General features: G+C 40.0%; 1 protein-coding gene across 1 annotated transcript in view; it reads right to left on the bottom strand.

The window, feature by feature from the left end:
* The window catches only part of rxfp2a (relaxin family peptide receptor 2a), a 71838-nt gene extending 55508 nt beyond the window's left edge, over positions 1-16330 (bottom strand). The window contains exons 1-2 of the mRNA XM_034682929.1: positions 16011-16330; positions 3013-3156 (exon numbers count right to left, since the gene is read on the bottom strand). Of these exons, the coding sequence (XP_034538820.1) occupies positions 3013-3156; positions 16011-16086 (220 nt within the window). The 5' untranslated portion in view covers positions 16087-16330. The remainder of the gene's footprint in view (positions 1-3012; positions 3157-16010) is intronic.
* Between the last annotated feature and the right edge of the window lie 6170 nt (positions 16331-22500).

The raw sequence follows: 22500 nt of genomic DNA, 5'->3' as shown, positions 1-22500 counted from the left end.
CAAACGGCGTCCCATATAGACTCACATAGTGAAAACTTAGACCTGACTGACTCCAGAGTGTCTTTGTAGTAAACGAGTAAAAGGTGATATAAGTAAATGAGCTCTATCAGGATGCAGGTTTAGGTTAATGGCTGAGTGAGGTCAGTGAACGTCTCACTGATCTACGGGGAGCAGATCTCTGCAGCACTTTTGAAAGGTGTGCATTTTCCTTTTTGATTTAGAGAGACCCTTTGTATGTTGGAGCTGCCTTTCTGTTCCTCTTTCTCCAGGTCAAACTTTGAGAGTCACTTCCTTTAATGATCAATCATGACTAACTCATTCCATATTAGGAAACAATGTCGTCCCCTCATTGAACCACAGCATGTTCTTTTCTATCTTTTTAATGTATTGTTTGTTGTAGACATTCCTTGTGTATTGTTTGTATTTATTTATGATTACCAACCATAGACTGTATTAAATATGGAAGTAGTATCCGTGAAGCCACCCATCTGTTCTTGAACTCTGTTTTGAAGCCAATCGACGGCGGCGGCCATATTGGAAACGTGGAACTCAACCAGGCAGAGTGTGACGTAAAGGGGCGGAGTTTGAGCCTCTTAGCCAACAGCTATGTGTTCTTGACCGGGAGTCAAGTCAGTCATGTTCTTATTTGGGCAAAACTCATTATCTTAAAGGTGACATATCATGCAAAATGGACTTTTTAATGGTTCTCTACCTGAAATATGTGTCCCTGGCATGTCTACGAACCCCCCGAGAATTAAAAAAAATCCATTCTGCCCCTGTTCTGATTTCTCCACCTTTCTGTAAATGTGTGTGAAACGAGCAGTTTCAGACTTCCGTGATTTTGTTACGTAACAACAATATCCGGTCTGTCACGGAGTCAGAGCTCGGAGCTTGTTCAGCCCATAGACTGTATAAAATAATACTGAATCCCTCCTCCGTTTTTCATTACCTGCACAAAAGTGTGCTAACAAGGAGCTTAGGAGGGAGGCATGCTAGTTGTAGGCTGTCTTAATAAACACAAAGGTCGGTTTTACTCCCCACGTCTGCAGATTTGAAGATCTAGTGGATGATTTTTATTTGTCATGGAAAAGTGCTAGCGCTAATTAGCATAGCCACATAGCTACATGTTCATAGCTGTAGCTGTAGCTGTAGCTGTGTACCAAGACACACTGACAAATAAAACAACAAGAAACACTAAATCTGTGACCAATCCTTCAGAAAGGTCCCGTTGCCTTTCTGGTAGAGGTCGGTTTTACTCCCCACGTCTGCAGATTTGAAGATCTAGTGGATGATTTTTATTTATCATGGATAAGTGCTAGCGCTAGTTAGCATAGCCACATAGCTACATGTTCGTAGCTGTGTATCAAGACACACGTCTACATACTGATAAATAAAACAACAAGAAACACTAAATCTGTGACCAATCCTTCAGAAAGGTCTTGCTACAGGCGCCTCTCTGTCAGGATCAGATTCTGGATCAGATTCAGAGGGTTGAAGTAACGTGATCTCTGAGCAGCCGTGTATATTCAGCCAACATGTAAACATTAGATCAACGTGCTGGAGAGCCGAGGGCACATCCACTCCCTGAGGGGGCGTGGTCAGAGGGAAAACAGAGTGTTCTGAGGAGGACTGATGAAGAGGGATTTTCAGGCAGGCCAAAATCTGATTTCAAAGTGTTTTTTTGAGCATAAACTTTAAAGACATGTTTTGGGGACCTCTTAGACCAATATATATTGATGAAAAAAGCATGATATGTCACCTTTAATATCTTCTGAGGATCTTCTGGGAGGTCTTCAGGTTTAAACAACGGTATGATTGCTGGTTAAATTGGGTTTTGAGTGATTGAGATGATTTGTTTGAAAAAAAATAATTCAATTTAAAAGTTTAAGGAGATGATCTGTTTTGCTTTTGGAGCACAAAATTTTCTCTGAATTTGCAGAATGCCTAAAACAGTCATCTGTGGCATGCAGGCTCAGATTTAAGATGTGTGTGAACAGAATTAACACAGTGAATTGAATGTGGTGGAATTCTATGAATCGGTTATTGGGTCATATCTCACATGAGCAGGGCACTACATGTTGTTTGGTGCAGGATTTCTTTGTGTTAAAAACTTCTTTCAAAATGTTCAACTAAGTTTTTTTTGTAAAGAAATCTGGAGTCAAAAATGTGTTCTAAAGTATAATATTATGATTAAGACACAGTGTTCCTTTCTTGATTTCATACAGTTAATTATCTTGAGTTCAAGTCTCACACTCTAACAAAGTTACTATGTGCACAGCTGTATCTAAAACTTTACATAGGCTGCAATCCAGTATCACCAATTACCTCTCCACACAAACGCCAAGTCACTCACTAAGAAACGTATCCCAAATCCTTTTTATTTAGTCTATCATGTGCTCCAAAATATCCTGGCATTGGGACGTAAAAGGAGAGGTATTTGATGATTTTACCCACTCTCACCAGCTCAGTAACACAGGACATTATTAACCTTCTGCCAGTGCAGAGCTTTTCTCTGCTTCTTTTCCTCCTGCTGATCGGCTGCAGACAGATTGATACATTTCCTGGAAAGCACAAAAGCCACAAAGTGGTTTGACAGAGGCTCTGCTTTTAGAAAAAGCTTTGAGATAATATTTGAAGTAGCAATTATAGTTATAATTTTCATCTTGTGCCTGCCAGTGTTACATGAGGAGTTGTGCTAAGATTGCCAGGACCACAATGATGTTAGAGGAACAAGCATTTGGACTCTTGGACGAGAGATTACTGAAGTACTTGCCTGATGATCTCTTCATTTTACCCTTGTGTGAATATGGTGAATCCAACTCCCTAGCTCTGTATATTAGTGTAATATGAAGAGGACATCTCACAAAGAAAAAGTGCAGTCAAAGTAGACTTCAGATGTTATGGCAGAGATTAGACTATGTAACCCTGAAAGCTGGCACTAGATTACTTGTGAACCAGAGGAAAGAAACATGTTGAGATGTTAAGCTGAAAAACTGTCAGTATTTCACTTACCACAATGCCGCTCATCAGCTCCATTGGGACAGTCTTTATGTCCGTTGCACTGCAAAGCCTGTGGGAGACACTCACTCATGTTTCCACATGGGAACTGTCCGAGGGGGCATCCGGACTCTGCTGCCACCCTGCTGGCCAGCAGCACTGAGGGAGGGATGCAGAAAAGAGGGTGTGATTACAGAGACCCAAATACCAGTATTCAAGTTTTCTCTTTAGGGAAACATGATCAAGCAACAGGCCCAAGCTCTGACTGGTAATGTGACAATTCTGAAAAATGAACACTGGCTAGATTCCATCCAGAACATGGCAAGATGTCCTGTAATAGCTGTGTTAATGAGCTGTCAGCTGTGATTAAGTGTTCCTCAGCTATAACTCCTGTTGTTGGTGGTAGTTGTGGACCTGTTAGCTTTTGTTTGTCTGAGCAACTTAGTCCTAAATCCTGTAGAGAAGCAGGTGATTGTTTGCCTTAGTGAATGTGCTGTTGGTTGCGGTTGGTTCACTAGCTTGATGACCAACCACTGTTATGGGGAATGTAAGATCTATCTACGATAAGGTGGACGAGCTAACCCAGCACCAGAGGGAATTCTGGCAGAGTAGCATCATGCTAACAGAGCTAACACCGGACACGAATGCCACATTGGAAGGATTTCACCTGCTGTGGGCGGACAGGATACAGGAGATCAGGACTGAACTAACTGGTGAAGAAGGCCAGCACAGCTCAGTCCTGGACCCTGTGGAGGTGGTGGCTGACAGGAGAAGTATGGCCAATCTGTTGTCTTTGGTGAACATTTCTTTTCTATATATATTCTTGTTGAAATTCTCGATCCAAGATGGCTGCGCGCATAGACACTGCAGCTGGTTGCTCCATCATTAGGTGCATTGTTTTTGGCACCTAATGAGGGCTGCACCTTTCAATTTTGTTGTACTTGTTGCAATGACAATAAAAGAATTCTATTCTATTCTAGATTCGCTGTATTTTGAATTTTAATCTTTTCTTAAAGTGCTCAGAGTTACACAATGAAGCCACTACAGTAAATACTGTCAAAATTATCATCTAAGAAACAAAACAGAGAAATAACACTCAAAGAAACTTGATGGTTCACTCTCCAGAAAATAAAACATCATCTTGAAATTTGTCTATTTTTTGGCAAATTCATAATTTAGCAATTATGATGTCAGTGCAAGAGGATACATTATTTGTGAGCCTTATTTTGGTAACTTGTTAAAAAAGTTGCCTTTATCACAGAGTTGAAGAGAAAATACATCATCTCACTTTGTGTGATGTTTATCTTGCCAGCATTGCACTATAGCATTGATGCATCTGCATGAATTCACTTAAACCAAGCGGGAACTTCCGGCCGCCAGGATTGAAGCCAATGTGGAAGTGTTAAAAACTGCAGTTCCTCGAGTGTCCACTTGAGGCTGGCTCCGGAAGTACTGGGAACCACATTTTTGAAAACTGGACCTTAGACCAGTTTAGCTTAGCCCTGATGGCATATTCAAAGATGACACTGCCAGGATTCATCGGGCTCACAGTGTGAATGAGTGGTTCAGGGAGCATGAGACTTCATTTCTACATATGGGTTGGCCACCACAGAGTCCAGACCTCAACCCCATTGAGAAAGTATGGGATGTGCTGAAGAGGACTTTGTGCAGCGGCCCACTTCTCCCATCATCAATACAACATCTTGGCAGAAAATGAATGCAACTCTGGATGGAAATAAATGTTGTGAAGCTTCTCGAAACAATGCAACGGCAAATGTGTGCAGCACTCAAGGCTAAAGGCGGTCCAATGAAATATTAGAGTGTGCAGCTTTTTTTTGGACAGGCAGTGTACATTTCAAAATCTCTACCTTTTTAATTTACAATTTAAAAAAAATCTCCAAGATGTGAGGTATTTAATGAGTCTCATCCATAGACTGTATAATAGGTTGCAGAACCTGTAAAAACACAGGTGTAGACGTTTAAGTGAATGATAACTCCATTTAGCTGCTCCAGTTTTGGGGTCATTGTATGATGAATGCTGAGTCATTGGCACACTACCTTGGCTAACTGGGTCAGTAAGAAAAAGCTGTGTCACTGTCTGACATCTACATTATTCTCCAGGAAATTAAAATATGTGTCACAGCTAAAACTCAGAGCTAATTTTACTATAGAGTTAATTAAGATTTCAAGAGGGAAATGGGTCTTTATCACGCAGCAAATTAATGTCAACTGAATTTTTTTTTTATGCATTGTGTAGCATCAGGGGTGAGGGCTGTCTTTACATCAGGTTTGCTCATGCAGGTTAAGAGATATACTTTTTGCTTGCAGCCAAAGAAACAGCAGCTAAACACAAACCAGTGTGGCTAGATTTATATGACCCAGTGATCACAGTCATAAGCCAAGCACAATTAAACTTTTCATCCATGTGATGATACTAGACTATTGACCTGAGATGAGGCTGCAGGACAGAACAGAAACACAGAGAGGGTACACAGGGCACTGACGCACTTTAGAACAGAGACACAGTGTTGTGTTGGGTCAGTCTGAAAAGTTTAAATATCTGAAATATGAAAGATCACCAAAAAAACAACACAGATCTACACTTCCTCTGTGTCCAGAGTTGTGAAGTGTCTGTTTTTCAGCTAATTATTGAATATAAGGAAATCATTAATAGATGAGGAGCTAATTCCTTATACGATGAGTCATTAAGTTTTGGAGAAAGTGCCTGAGGTATCAAATGAACTTTTTGGTGTCACTTATACTAGGCTGTAAAATGAACATCCTTTTAGAATCAGAGACACTTTTGCTTTACTTTCTGAACATCTGGCGACTATATCATTATGTATACGCCTGGATTATCATTTACCTTCCATCCTGTGTGCAGGTTTAAATAAAAGTAAAATGTTAACTTGACGGTTTTAACAGTGACACATTCATTTGTCCCAATACTAAGGAATATTACCATATTACCTTTCAGAATCAGAATCAGCTTTATTCGCCAAGTATGGTTGAACACACAAGGAATTTGACTTTAGTAAACTGTGCTCTCTTTGTACAAGGCATAAGAATAAGAATAAGAACTAAAATAAACTACACCATAACCTAGAAATTGTCATCCATGCATTCATCACTTCCCGATTAGATTATTGTAACTCACTGTACACCTGCTTTTAAGCAAACACAACCTCTCAAAACTCCAGTTAGTCCAAAACGCCGCCGCCAGACTCCTCACACACACACACCAAGAAAAGGGAACACATCACACCAATTTTAGCCTCTCTTCACTGGTTGCCTGTGGGTTTTAGAATTGAATTTAACACTCACTTTTAAAGCAATAAATGGACTGGCCCCTCAGTACCTAAGTGAATGCCGTGTCCCCAACTGCTGCCTGAGATCTTCCAGCAGGTCCCTCTTGGAACTTCCTAGAGTAAAGTTAAAAACCAGAGGTGACCGGGCCTTTGCAGTCAGGGCCCCGTCATTCTGGAATGACCTGCCGGAGGGGATCAGGCAAGCCACATCCTTGGCCTCTTTTAAATCTCTTAAAAACACACATTTTAAAAATGTGCTTTCATTTCTTAATTCATCACTGACTTTTTAATTTCCTGCTTGGTTTTTGTTATTGTCTTTTACTTTACTCATTTTAGCTCTCCTTACCTTTGTCATGTGCTTTAGTGTTTTCACTTGCTCTGTCTTGCACTTTGTAAAGCACTTTGTAAACATGTTTTTAAAAGGTGCTATATAAATAAAATGTATTATTATTAGATTTTAAAGCTCCTGTGAAGAACTTTATATTTGTGTTGATTGTGGCGCCCCCTGTGGACAAAGTGGTATCTTTTTTTTCTGTGTTTTGATCATGTTTCCTGAGACAAAGAATCTCATCTCTGTCTTTAATGGTCAAATATTGACCATGATCACTCACTGTGAATAATAACAGTGGAAAATGAATAAAAAGGCATTTTCTTCAGTGTGCTGTCAGTCTTCTAGTCTGACACCTACCCCCCACAGCGGTTACAGGCATTCAAAATTACAATAAAGAAATAGCCAGACTTGTTGTGGATGGTATTGTTTGATATTTTAGCTGATATAGAGGCATTGCTATTTGTTTCATGAGAAGATACAGTTGTGCTCATAAGTTTACAACCCTGGCAGAATTTGTGATTTTTTTTTGGGCCATTTTTCAGAGAATATGAATGATAAGAGAAAAACTTCACTCATGGTTAGTGGTTGGGTGAAGCCATTTATTGTCAAACAACTGTGTTTACTCTTTTTATATCATAATGACAACAGAAACTACCCAAGAAATCAAAACACCTGCCAGGGTATGTAGACTCTAAAAAAAAGTCCTCACAGGAGCTTTAAATTAAACACTGACAAAGGAATTTATCGTCAGCGACTTTTCACACAATGTTGATGCAGAAAACCTTGAACCAGTGAGTCAGCTTCACATGCCTTTCTTTTAATTCAAATCCAATGTGCTAAAAAAAAACACACAGCCAAAGCAATCTAAAAAAATCTATGATGATGGGAATTCGAATTGTTAAAATGAGTGTTGTCTGCAGGAGCCGCTATTTCTGAACAAACAAAAACTTTGGCACTCAAATGTCAAAAACTCATCTGCAGACAAATTGGCAATTATTCAACACTAAAGGTAAAGAGCAAACTAATAAAAATAAATCAAAAAACGCCTCTGTGACTCACAGTCGATGCAAGATGAAAAACTGACTGCAGCAGAGTGAAAACAGAGCGACATCAGGCTGTTATTTATTTCTTGGAACCAAAGACATCTTAACTTTTAGTACCGGTCAGTGTTTTTTAAATGGTTTCATTAGGTTATCTCACAGCAGCCAATGAGACGGAAGGATTAAAGGCATTTTATTTTCATTACTCTTTTTGGCTTCTAGTCAAGTCAAGTCAAGTCAATTTTATTTATATAGCACATTTAAAAACAACCAGTGTTGGCCAAAGTGCTTTACAAGGTAAAAAGTAAAAATTACATGAAGACAACAATAAACAACACAACATATCAGGATATTAATGTCCTCTTCACGAGTAGAAGGCCAAAGAGAAGAAATGGGTCTTCAACAAAGATTTAAAACATTCAACAGTTGGGGCCGATCTTAATTGGAGTGGCAAGCCATTCCAGAGCTTGGGAGCCGCTGCTGCAAAGGCTCGGTCTCCCCGGGTTTTAAGGCGACTTTTAGGCACATCCAGGAGCAGCTGGTTTGTTGACCTCAGTGCTCGGGTTGGGTTGTGAGCATGGAGAAGATCAGCCAAGTAGGATGGTACCAATCCATTTAGGGCCTTGTATGTTAAAAGTGCAACTTTAAAATCAATCCTGTAACGGACTGGGAGCCAGTGGAGAGCACGCAGCACAGGTGTGATGTGCTCCCTCTTTTTCCTGCCAGTCAGGAGGCGAGCTGCCGCGTTCTGTACAAGCTGCAGGCGCTGAATAGACGCCATGTCTAAGCCGACATACAAAGAATTACAATAATCAAGCCTAGCCGTAATAAAGGCATGTATAACTCTCTCTAGATCCTTAGGAGGGAGATATGCCTTCACCTTCGCTATGAGTCTCAGCTGGAAGAAGCTGGACTGAACCACAGAAGAGATTTGTTTCCTAAGTTTGAAGGCACTATCAAAATGAACTCCAAGGCTCTTTACAGAGGAGTGAACATTTGCTGCGAGAGGGCCGAGAGTGCTCCCATCAAACTGTTGGGGCTGTCCAAATACAATGACCTCAGTCTTTTCCTCGTTAAGGTGCAGAAAATTTAAGCTCAGCCATAACTTTACATCTTTCAAACAGTTGAATAAGGACTGCAGGGATCCATTCCTCTTTAAGCTGAATGGCATATAAATTTGCACATCATCAGCATAACAATGAAATGAGACGCCATATTTCTGGAAAATAGATCCCATGGGCAGCATATACAATGAGAACAGGATAGGGCCCAAAACAGACCCCTGAGGAACACCACAAGTAAGAGGGGCTGTCTCAGAGGAAAAATCTCCCAAATGGACAGAGAAACTTCTGTCAGGTACGATTGAAACCAACTGAGTGCTAAACCCTTAATTCAGAAAGGTCCAAAAGTACCAAAATGACAGAGTCACCCGAGTCAACAGTTAAAATCACATCATTAAAAAACAAGATAGTAACAAGATAATTGAGATAAGATGAAACAATTATTGTATCACGTTCTTTTATGCAACAATGGTCTTTTTTGTAGTGTCATAAGATATCCTGGGCATCCTTTTATTTTGCAGAATCAGAAACAAAATCATTATTGAGCTTATTGCCAAGTAGGTTTTAATGTATAAGGAATTTGTCTCATCTATAAGAAGGTGAAAGAAGGCTTTGAAATAGTAGCACTTTCAAGATAACTTAAACAGAATAAGATAAAATACAATAAGAATAATGTTACTTAATGCACAATGTTTACTAAAAGGTGGGACAAGAAGCTGTGCAAGAAATGTACAGGATGATGGTGGAGTCCAAACATCCTATAATGTAAATGTAGAATTCAGGGAACAGTATGCAATGCCGCTGACAATACCTGCAGCCCCTCTGCTATCAGAAGCTGCTCTGTACACATGCACTACACTTCTGGAAATTTCCTGAGTAGGCAGCTTGTGACTGTCTCCAAAATCCTGATCTGGATTTAAACAGACTTGTTCTTGGCAGCCCCCTTGTGCAAGGTCTGAATGATGTACGAGCAGGGCAGTGAATGCTGCAGGTTAATGTCCGGGCAGCTGATAATGTTCCCAACTATGAACAGGGATTCTCTATATTGTACTCTGCACTGAAGCTGACAGTATGTTGTTTTAAACTCTTCTTCTATTACTAGGGCATGCATTTACATACAGTATACAGTATTACTCATAGACAGTCACCAACAGGGAATACTCATCCTCCTCATGCATGCTCTACTCACTTAAATAGCCAGCTACCCAGGTTATTTGTCAGACCTCAAGGACACATTACACACCACATGTTCTGTTGAGAAACACTGAGCATACAATCTACTTTCATTTAATAAAAATAGCGGCAGAGCTCTTTCATCTTTCTTAAAAACTGATGCAACATGAATACAATATTTTTAAAAAGGGAAACAACTCCAAAACTTGAAGATGATTTTCTTTGTTTTTGTGAAGGCGAAATCATCTAAGTGACTGCATCAATATTTCTGCGTCTGTGACTTTCTTTTCTTTTTTTTAAACTTTGTTTATTAAGTTTTGGGTTTATACAACATATAAACATGACCATACACATATCGACAAACTCAACTCGTACAGACAATACTCACATTAACCCCACCCACCCCCCCGACCAAGAGCACATCCTAGATACAGAGCAACAAATGAGATTCAGGAAGAGGAATAAACAGAAATAAACAAGATGACAAAGCAACAGATGGTAATAAAAAAGAAAAAAAAGGAAAAACGAAAAAAGGAGACCAACGAACAAACAAAAAAACAAAAAAGCAAATAAAGATCCAGCACATAAGCATCGTTAACAGCAGCAAATAGGCCAACCAAGTGGGCATCAGTCAGCAGGCATCAGAGTCAACTCCTTTACAAACTCAATAAATGGGGACCATACTTCAGTAAATTTGTCTGGGAAACCTCTCAGTGTATGTCTCATTTTCTCGAGTTGGATCAGAGATAGTAACTCATGTACCCATCTTCTAAAGGGAGGGGGTTTATTAGACTTCCAATTCATCAGAATGAGTCTGCGTGCGATGAGGCTACTAAATGCAACTGCTTTCTTCTGTGCATTTGTGGCATGAGTATCTATAGGTATCACACCAAAAAATGGCTGTGAGTGGGTTGGGCTTAAGAGGCGTACCACACAGAGCAGAAAGGCAGTCAAAAACCAAGGACCACAAATTGACCAAGGAGGGACAAGACCAGAACATATGGCCCAACGAGACTGTGTTATTGCACCAAAACCTTGAATTGAATTAGTCCGTGTCGTATACAAATGGAGGAGGTGTGTACAGCAGAGATGCAATTTGCCCAGACATCCTCAATCCTCCTGGAATTATTATTCCAAGATCACGCTCCCAGGTCTCCCTTAGTTTAGTCCTTATCGGGGGATCGATACTCTGGACAATAGTATACGTCCTGGAAATTAGGCCTTTGTCATAAGGATTCAGATTTAACAGCTTATGCATATGATCTTTGCTTGGGGGTTTGGGATATGAAGAAAAATGTTTAGCAGCAAAGTTGCGTGCTTGGAGGTATCTGAAAAAATTTGATTTTGGAATATTGTGTTCTTTGCATAGAGATTCAAAAGACGTAAATGATTTTTCATCGAACAAATCTTGAAAGAAGACTAGTCCATGTCGGTGCCAGCCAGCAACGGTTAAGTCCAGTTGTGAAGGTTTGAAGATGTGATTAGAAGACAATGGAGAAAAACTATTTATCTGGTGAAAGTTAAAATGTCTGCGGAACTGTGTCCAGATTTTAATGGAGTTTGATACCACAGGTTGGAGAAAGTCTTGGTTTTACTGCATGGTGACTTTCTTTTCTGAGGGTAGAAACATCTGAGTTGTGTATTTGAAGAAGTCTTTGAGAAAATCATTCTACTTCTCTCTTGATTTGATACTTAACTAAAATGTTTTTGGGTCTCTATAACTATATTCTTGTCTTCTCAATCATGTTTGAAAGTTATTGTCTGGCAAAGTTGAATCGATGGAAAAATAGGAGTAAACTTTTTGCAATGCCTTCTGTTTGACAAGTTTATGCCACAACAAGATGTCACAGAGAGTATCAATGTGTTTACGTACATCCTCTTGTCCAAATATGGTCACTTTTGATTTAAAAGAAAAAAAGAAGAGATGGCAACAATCAAAAACGTTGTACTTCACAAAGCTTGGCAAGTTTATGTCCACAGTCAAATGCATAAATTCATGAGGGATACATCCAACTCCTTTCACAGTCTTTGGTTTGGAAATGAAAAAACAGCTCTCACTCTGAAACCTGCTCAGTATTCATTTTCTGGTTTGGGAGTTGAAGGCATTTTCATCCTTTGTTCTGTATTTATTCTCTTTCTGAATATGAATTTAAATTTTATAAAACATTTATGAAATGACAAATTATGAGTAATGACCATGGAGCAAAGGGGGAACTAACTGCATATGAATTATTAGTAAGTGAAACGCTCCCTTTCTCGCGCCCCTCCTGTCGTTGAATCTATGGTGGCCCCTGAGGTCAAGAAGCTCCTGTGATGCATCATAAGTACAATCCTCCATTTGTCAAGTTTTGACTTTCAAAAACATTCATCAGTGCAAATATTTTGTGCACTACAACCACTCTCTTGTGCTAGTTTGTCCATTCTGTACTGCAGTGGAAACATAGCAGTGCAAAGATGGCACTCACAGTGAAAGGGGACCCGCTTCTTCAGGTTTTTCAAGTGGATGGCCCAATCTCAACGTCCACACACACACTCACTGACTTTGTGGCACATTCCCGCTGAGTTAGCGAGGGCTTAGGGATGTCCCACTGTCAAATCTTCAAGTTCATGAGCATCAGCCTCCAGCCTTCAATCACTTTCCAGCTGACGTCAAATAATTCAAGAAGGGCTCAGGGTTTAGGGAGGACATTGAGATTGGGCTGGTGACAAACTGGAGCACTGACTTTCACAGGGGTGGCATGAAGGATGTGAGCACACACACACGAATGAATAGCATTAAACTAACTTTCTGACTCTAGTAAGATTTTGAGGTGGTCTATCCAATTTCAGAGGGTGGGGGTGTGCATGGCTTCCCCTTCCTTACCATCCCTTGGTTCAGAACCCATGCATGCATGCATGAGAGAATATGAAAACTCCACTAGTCCACTGGTCTAAAACTCTGCAGCCTGCATCATTACCAGAACCCCCTCCTTTCACCACATCACCCCTGTCCTCCAGCAGCTTCACTGGCTCCCGGTCAAACTCAGAATCAATTTCAAAATCCTCCTGTACACATTCAAGGCCATCCACAACCTCGCCCCCCCCGTATCTGTCTGATCTCCTCCACATTGTCACCCCCTCTCGCTCCCTCAGGTCTTCCTCCTCCCTCCACCTCTCTGTGCCCCCTGCCCATCTCAGCACCATTTGGAGCAGAGCTTTCAGTCGCTCTGCTCCCCAACTCTGGAACTCACTCCCACCAGACATCCGTAAGTCTGACTCACTACCCCTGTTCAAATCCAAACTTAAAACTCATCTGTTTCAAACTGCATTCCCTGTCTAATTGCACTGCCTCATTTTAACTTGGTGTAACTCTGCTTGTTTTTTTTAATTTATTTTATCACATTGTTTTTATTTATTGTGTTTTAATCTGTCTGTAAAGTGACCTTGAGTGTTTTGAAAGGCGCTTCTAAATAAAATGTATTATTATCATTATTATTACTATGCAATTAAGAAATAATAGTTACTATGTAGATACAGGGCACCAGGGTGTAGAAGGGCTCGCCTGGGGTTAAAATCTGATCCCTGCTGCTTTAGCGGCCCTAAACAAAAAGTCTTCTTGAACTGTCCAGATTGCAGACTTTGTTTGTTTGAATGTTGATGTTGGTGTTTTAGTTTGCTTGCAGTGTATGTCATGTTCTGTTTTGTGATGTCTATGTCTGTGGAACACAGAGGGGGCTGTGGAAAAGTAAGGGGACAATAAAGTCTTAACGTCTATTAGAGAACCAACTTGAAGATCTTATTGTAATGACTAATCAGGTAATCTTTAGATCATGAATGTCTGTGGATTGGAGTGAATGAGTCTTACTAACCACTGAAAGAATTTCACATAACTTGTATTGAGTATTGAGAAGTCATTAAAACCAGCAACATGAGGCAGCTGTGGCTCAAGGAGACTTTGCATGAACGTTGAGTAGTTCACATCTAAACGAGCAGGCGCTTTTCATGGCAAGCACTGTCATTAGTGTGTCAATATGTGTGTGTGATCGGGTGCATGTGTAAAGCACTTTGAATAGTGGATGATCATTTAAATGAGTTAGTGTTTTGTGTACCACAGGTGATGAAACACAACACAGTGCAGAGTTAAGTAGCTTCTGTAACTCCATCATCATATGCATTAGTGACCCCTGTGAGTGCATTAGTAAAGTGCTGCAGGATAATGATTAGTCTGACAGACTCTTACACTAAACTACACTATTCAAGCCTCTACCTACACTTAGAGACAATAAAAGTTATTCAATCAGTTCGCTATCCTCTCAAGAGTCCTCTTAGCCTTAAAGAGCAGATTCAGTGTGACAGAACACCTCGCTGCGATAGTCAGAAACCCTTCAAAAAGTTCTTTGTGACCAGGAAGTGAAGTGCCTCACCGTCTGGGAGATGCCTCCACAGCATCTATATGCTCATCACAACTGATGCCATCCAGTGACCACTCTATCCTGATGAATGGGACAAAATCTGAATCTTAAAAAACAGCTCACTCTATGAATAATGTATTTTTATCTCTAACCTCAGGGCAATGCATCACCAAACCCCACAGTGCACTTTATAATAATCGCCATTTAATGAAGACATAAAGTACCATGTAAATAATTAAAGAGGTTGTAAATTACAGCCCTCCTCCTGTCTTTGACTGGCAGTGATCACACCAACAGAAAAGTCTTTTAGCATTCAGCCCAAAATACCAGACCCGTTTTTGCAGACAACCGGTCTCCAGTTCAACCATAGCTGTTAAGAGTCTTTTAATGATCTTGATGGTCACGCAGATCCCGATCCAGAAACTCTCAACCCTGGAAAATTCCCCCTGGGGAGCCAAATTTCCCCTCTCTTAACATGTTACAGATTGTATCTGAGATATTCCAGCAGCCCTCTGTTTACCTGGTGCTATCTGTCATAATCTGACAGGGATTACGTCGCCTGAATATATTGTTTTATTTGTGGAAAGGATTGAACCCAATGCCCAGAGGCCTCGTCTTCGTCGTTGCTATTCTTGTCGAAGTCTCAGAGAAAGTCAGAGCAGGAGTGAGTGACTCCTCTGTGACTTATTCAGACTGTTACCTACTCCATAAGATCAGTGACACTTCAGGCATCCTCTGTCAGCCTTGATGGAGATATCTGATTCACAGTGAAGAGCTCTTCAAATTCATTCAGAAAAGGATGGAGAAGCTATTTGGAGGAGTGAAGGTGTTGAGGTGTTTGTTACATCTGCAGTACAGTGTTCATTTATCCAGCATGCTAATGTGCCGCTGATCTCCTTTAAGCATCCCACACAATGTGAAGTATAGCAAATCTGTCAGTCTCGTTGCTTATTGTGTGTGTCTCATTGTTTACCTACCATGCTCTCACCCAAACACTTGGCTCAATAGAAGATGTGAGGATGAGTCACAGACTGGGGGGAGGGGGGGGTAGAGGAAGAGTGGGTGGGCATGAATGGATAAAACAAGAACGGGATATTGAATGTTGTTTTATTTATGGATTTGACCCAAACACTGCCTGTAAAATCCCCTCCACCCAACAATAACAACATCTGCGCATAAAGATATGACAAAGAACACTCCATGCCATTTTTATCTTTATGAATTAAATACCAAATGCACCAACTTCAACACTAAAATCAATTCTGCATCATAAAAACACTTGCTGATGTAAACCTAACCCAATCTCTTCATTCTAGGACGTTTCTTATTCTCTCTTGTGGTCTTGGAGTTTTACAATTTCTCAGCCCATTTCATGCCTGTCCACCTCCCAGGCAGCAGAGCAGGCAGCTCCCAAGAGTAATAGTTTCTTACAAACTCAAGAATATATATATTTTTTTCTAAGGATTGGTTCTCTGTCCACAGAGTTTTGGAGCAGAGAGAGTATCCTTACTGTGGAGGTAGTATTCATTCATTGACACACAGTTTAATTGCTGCTTCTTTGCACAGAACTGTCTCACTATGGCTTTATAAAAAAAACTCTGTAGTGGTCAAATACAGTATCTATAAATATTAAAAATGTTATCTTAATTTATCAGATTTTTAAATTAGCAATAGAATAATCTCCATTTCATACTTGTCTTCCTCTTTACCTTTAATCTCAGTGAGGGTCAGGTGGATGAGCAGAATCATGACAGGTACATCCATCCTGAGCTTTCCTGCGCTCATGTTGATCCGGTTGTAAAGCGTCGGATGAATCCACTGTGACAAAAAAAACAACTCAGCAGAAGTCCCGTTAAGTCCGGTATGTTAGATCATGCCTCAAGAGAAAGATGCCCGAGACACAAACTAAGCAAAAGGATGAATGAGGAGAAGTAGGCGCGTGCTGAGGGGAAAACCAGGCTGGTGCGTGCATGAAATCAGAGGTGAAATACTTCACACCCTCCTCCTTTGAGTTTTGTCAGCAGACTGTGCAGAAAGCAGGCGTCCTTATCCCCCCCTCCTCTCTCTCTCTCTCTCTCTCTCTCTCTCTCTCTCTCTCTCTCTCTCTCTCTCTCTCTCTCTCTCTCTCTCTCCCTCAGTTACACAAACTCACACCACAAGCAGGTAGCTTTTGTCTCCTCCTCTCTCTCTCTCTCTCTCTCTCTCTCTCTCTCTCTCTCTCTCTCTCTCTCTCTCTCTCTCTCTCTCTCTCTCTCTCTCTCTCTCTCTCTCCCTCTCTTTTAGGTAAACTAAAAACTTACATTTTTAATATAGCTTTTAACTTGGAGTAATTTCCTTTTAGCACTGGACTGCATTATTACCATTTTGACCTTTGTTTTAGCATGATTTTTATTTTATTTATTTTTATTCTATCTTATTATATCTTCCTTTTAAATGTTTTATTTAATTGTATTTATCTGGTATTCATTTCATCTAATTTAATTGATTGATTTAATTTTATTGATTATTTTATTTTAATTGATTTTATTTAATTATTTTAATTAATTAATTATTATATTTATTTAATATTTAATAATATATATATATATGTGTGTAAGATCTGCTTATTTTTTACCTTTTTAATTTTAATTGAATAATTGTTAATTTATAGGCTCTTGTTTGCTTTATATAATTCTTTTGCACTGTCTACTCTGTTACTGTGACACTTGAATTTCCCCGTTGTGGGACGAGTAAAGGACTCTCTTATCTCTTATCTTATCTTATTTATTTATTTATTTATTTTCAGTATTTCATATCACATTCCTCTGTCTTGTTTTAGTCTTGCATCTTTTTATCTATTAGGCTACTCATGTTTTCTGTCTCTATTCTTTTGGGCTGCATGCTTGAATGTATTAAAGGTGCTGTATAAATAGAAATTAGTTGAGTATGACTCGTCTATCTCCTCCTGTAGTTTACACACAGTAGTTTTCTGCTGTGAAACACCTGCCCACTGCAGATTTGATCTAGAAAGCGTGCAATGACAGACAATCTCCACCTCACCTGTGAACCAGAGCAGGATTTACTTTAGCCGAGGTGGAGCAGAAAATAGCTTATTCCTGTCAGCCATGACCATGAGGTTACTCTATAAGCTGTTTTTAGATAACTTTTAGTAAATACTTCTGGGAAATTTTTTTAAAGAGAGATAAGAAATACCACTCTCATTTAAGTTTAAGTTTATTTAATTTATATAGGACCTTAAAAGCAAAACATGTTCTGCAGCGAGGTGCTTCACAGGAACAGTCAGGCTTTACACAGCCAGCATAAAAACATACAGTATACAGTTTAGAGTAAACACTATGGAAAACACATTTAACATTATTAAAAGCAATGGAATAAAAGTAGGTTTTAAGGTGTTTCTTAAAAGCCTGTCTGATGACTTCTGGCAGGTTATTCCAGAGCTGAGGAGGAGCTGCTACAAAGAAAGCCCTGTCCTCTGTCTTTCTTTCACTACAATGCACAGCCAATAAGCCCTGCTGACAGGATCTAAGGGGTCTGCTGGTACTGTGGGTGTTGAGAAGTTCTGAGATGTATGATGGGGCAAGACCTTGGAGGGATTTATAAACAATCAAGAGAACTTTTAAATGAATTCTGAAATGAACCGGAAGACAATGTAAGAATTAAAGGATGGGGGTTACATGGTGACATTTTTTGGACCTTGTAAGTAAACAGGCAGCAGCATCTTGGACTAGTTGTAGACAGGAAGTTGTTGTTTGGGGAATGCCGAAGTAGAGTGAATTACAGAACTCCAGCCTGGATGATATTAGTGCATGAACGACTGTTTCTAGGTCAGAGAGTGAGAGGAAATGCCTGATTTTGGATATGGTGGTCCAACCCCTTCATTCACACTTTGGCTTGTGCCGTAGGGTATCAAATTACCATTAAAAACCTATTACATCTTTCATTTTACTGTGCAAAATGGGATATGTTGATATTCACAACATAGTTTGAAGTTTTTTTGAAGTTTTATGTTATTATTGTGTCATGCATATAATCATATGCCCAGCCACATGGGTTTACAAGACACCATGGATTCAGGCAGTCAGAGTCAGAGCAAACAGCACGATCATTCATTGCTAAGAAACTGAGGAAGAACATTTAAACAGAATAAAACAAAATAAGAATGCACACTACTTAAAAAGACAATCTTCTCTTCTTTTCCAGGCTTTTGAGAAAAAATAAGCTAGTTAAAACACGTCAGAATTAAAGCTAGGGTTGGTAATCTCGGAAAACCAGCATGAAGTTGCATGTAGCTTTTCCTCATGACTCCGTCTAACCCCTCCCCTCCTCCCTCGGAGCTCCTCCAAAACGACCCCCCCCCCCGCTCACATGCATGAGCGCCGCTGATTCTCGACCATATGATCATGACTGATTCAAAACCGGTCCTCACCAAAACATTCTCATAGTGAAAGTTAAAAACACAAACAAACATGGCTGCTGTTAGTACTCACAACTATCATGCTAGCATTATCCAGTTGTACCAGTGACACGATATCAGGAGAAAAGTTATAACACATATATAATACTGTAACAGCTCTAATGTTTGTTAAACCTGTTCAGTGTAGATGTTCTTAATTCCTACAGTGTTGACGGTCAGTGAAGGCATCAGGAGAGGTGTAGAGTATGCGAGTGGGAGAGAGGAGAGACAAGAGAAGTTCTTCATTCATTCAAACATTGATTGTTGCTTTGTTGGTTGGCGTGATCACGGCCGACAGTGACCGGTTATTAAAGCTCAACGTGTTCACGAATCGGCTCGTCATCCCTACAGCGTCTGGACGGACGCTACAATAAATATATATTTTCTGTAGGACTTACTAAATGTCATTCATTCTTCTGCTTGTTGGTGAGAGCTTTTTAGACTCTGATCCGGACTACAGTCCTGAGCAAAGCACCCCATCAGGTCAGAGGGGACAGGCCCGAGGACGAGCGAGAGGGGCAGTAAATAGAGTCAGGGGAAGTAGAGGCAGGAGACGGGGACTCGGAGGAGTGCACGCCGGGGAAATGTATGCGCAGGAGGCGGGCAGAACACTGGACGGGATTTGATTGGTTTAAAATTTTGGGAGCCAAAAAACGGTGATTGGTTGGTGTTTTCCCAGGTTTACTCTGCCTGTAGATAGCAGTTTTTTTTCACTCTTTTTTAGGAACACATCATGTATTGATTGCCATCAGGACATAAAGATCATTTTAACCAGTATGACAAAAAGTGTATCTAAATCTGATTACCAACCCCAGCTTTAAACAACCATTCTAGTGTTGCAATCTCTTGAAACAGTATCTCTCTGAGGTCATCATAGTTCGTACAGTGCAAAAGAAAATGGGACTTCGTTTACAATTCCTTTGAAACACAAAACTCCCAAAGTCTGTTTTCTTCTGGGATATTTCTGAATTGACTGACCTCAACAGCCAGAGGAAGAATACCAGATCTTAACTGTGCAACCAAAGATCTTTGGCCTCTAGATAAACGTGACGTTACATATAATTTGGGGATTAAATAATGCTTGATCTGCACATTTGCACCAATTTAGAAGGGATAAACATTTCATCTTTGACTATAATAACACCAGCTTTGCTTTTCAGTGAAATGTCACGAAGCAAGATTTGTTTGCCCTTATGTAGCCCAGCGTGTTGTTTCCCCTACTGCACTATGCAAATAACATCAATTATATAAAGGTTAAAACAACATTAATTTCTTAATCAAAATGATGTATCACATGGAGTTTCAGCTACAAGTTCACAATATTAGCATGATTGTAGTGTCATCGTATGATTATTCTGTCCTTGTGTAGTTTGATGAAACTTACTGTGTTCACAAATCAAAAGGAAAAGATAGAGGGTGAGAGAGTTGTGCCACAAAGGAGTTATCACCTATGAAATATCTATAGGCCTAATGTCCTGACAGTTGTTTCACCATGAAAACACTCCATAATTGTGGAACTACCCAGGGCTAAGCAATCATATGCTTTCACTGAGCTATGTCAGGGGTTTAAAGAGTTGAAACCTGTCACCAAGACACCAAGTCTTGCAAAATTACTTATGCTATTTTTTGTGGCATTGTTTCCTTTATTAGAGAGGACAGCTGAGGAGAGAAGGGAAATGAGGGGAGAAGGGAGGGAGGGCCTTGAAGCGAAAGGTCAAAGCTGGGAGTCAGACTGGGGAATTAGACTGCTGTGATGAGGACTGTACCCTTTGTACATGGAATGTGCACATTAACCGAAGCCAATCTGGCACTTTTAATAATCTGGCTTGCATAATAAATTATGGTTTAGTGACTAGTGTTGCTAAAAAAGACCAAAAATTGTAACAAACTGTATTCCTCTGGAGAGAAAGCGAGAGAGGGAGAGAGACACTCGTGGACAAAAGTTGAAACTTTGGAAACTGCTTGAAGGCGAGCTCGCTCAACAGCTAACTAGCAAACTCAGCAGATAGAGAACATCTACCCTGACTCTATGAATAGGACAAATAACCATCCACCATCACTTCTAAACTTGATACTTGTACCGCCTCAATATGTGAGATATATGACATAGGGAGCAAGAGGTAATGTTTGCTTTGTTATATGCTGAGCCAAGCTAACCATCTCTCTGCTAAACTTCAGATTTAAGGACACTTGCTTTCAATCTTCTAAACAAATTCTCAATAAAATGAATGAGTGTTTATTTAATCTCTGAACTGACATCTAATTCAGAGAGGCTATTAATCAAACATAGCTGAGGCAGTAATTAACAGCACCTTGAGCTATAACAATATGTTCATTTTCATGCTTAAAGGGGCTTCAACCACAGAGATAATTATGCTGTTACACACTTTGATACCACATTTACATCATCTCAAAGTGGATCTCAGCCACAGATGCTTTAAAAACCTGTCAGTTCAGCTTAGTTGAGTCATATTTTGACAGATTGAATTTGTACCTCAGTACAGGTATCATGACATTCTGATTGATGAGTCTCTTTCTTTTAAATCTCATATTGAGCAGCTGGTGAGAAGATAGAAACTGAAACTGGGTTTTTATTTTAGAATCAGATCCTCTCTCTTTTCAATCCAAGAGGAGGCTGGTCTCTTCCACTTTTCTGTCTTTGCTGGATTATGGTACACCTCCTCTCAGAGTTTACATGCCTGGACTATCACAGAGCACAGAGCTTCATCACTAACTTTAAGGCCCTCACTCATCATTGTTTGCTTTCTGAACGTGTTGGTTGGTGCTCCTTGTCGGCATGTAGACTAAAACACTGACAAATCCTTATTTATGAGTCTATTTTAAAGCTTCTCCTTCGTACCTTCTCCCCTTCATCCAGCAGAAGAGCACAGGGACTTACCTTTCTTTCTATCTGTACCAAAGGTCAGAATGGAGATGGATAAAAAAGGCTTTTAAAATTGCAGCTCCCTCTGCTTGGAACAAATTGCAGAAAGAGCTGAAACTGGGTGGACTTGTCTCACTGGGTGATTATAGAGTGATGCTGGACAAGCTGGAGGCGGACACACTGGGCTGCAGGTGTTTGGCCTGATGGATTCACAATGTTGGCTAATTTTGAACACTCATTTTGTTGTTTTATTCTGTAATGACATGTATTTGGATGTCCTCAAGATGTCTTGTATCGTGTTTGTGTGTGTGGGTGCTCTGTCTGAAACTTTGGAAACTCTGTGCTGCCTATCTTGGCCAGGACTTAATATCACTGACACTTGAAATAAACTGGAATCACTTGGTCAAACATTGACTTGGAATCCTAAAACAACTAATTTTGATGTTAACTATCGTCTTCATTTAGAATCTACAGAAGAGACATAAGAAATAATTGTACTATTTGTAAGGGAAAAAGAAAGAAAATGATTAACTGATCGTAAGGGCATGTGGGAGGATAGGAATATAAAGAACATTGTGGTGTAGTGTGATATCTAAAAGCTTTCTTGGACTCTCTGACAGAGTAAGTTAGCAGCAGCAGGGTTGTAACTGCAGCGAGTAAACAATGAACACATGTTGCATTGCTGCTAATTGTTCTGCTTACAAGGTCCTAAAATGCTGTGGGCCTTTTGGGGACTCTTAGGAAAACCAGCACTAATTAGGACAAAGTATTTCTTGTGGTTTCTTTGTAAACTTTCACTTCTCTGCTGCAGGTTTTCAGCGAGCTTGAAAGGGACAAAATTTAGGTTGTGAATGTTTTGCAT

The sequence above is a fragment of the Notolabrus celidotus genome, chromosome 5 (assembly GCF_009762535.1).
Source record: "Notolabrus celidotus isolate fNotCel1 chromosome 5, fNotCel1.pri, whole genome shotgun sequence".
NCBI lineage: Eukaryota > Metazoa > Chordata > Actinopteri > Labriformes > Labridae > Notolabrus > Notolabrus celidotus.
The sequence above is the reverse complement of the archived record's forward strand: the minus strand, read 5'-3'. Positions and strand labels throughout refer to the sequence as shown.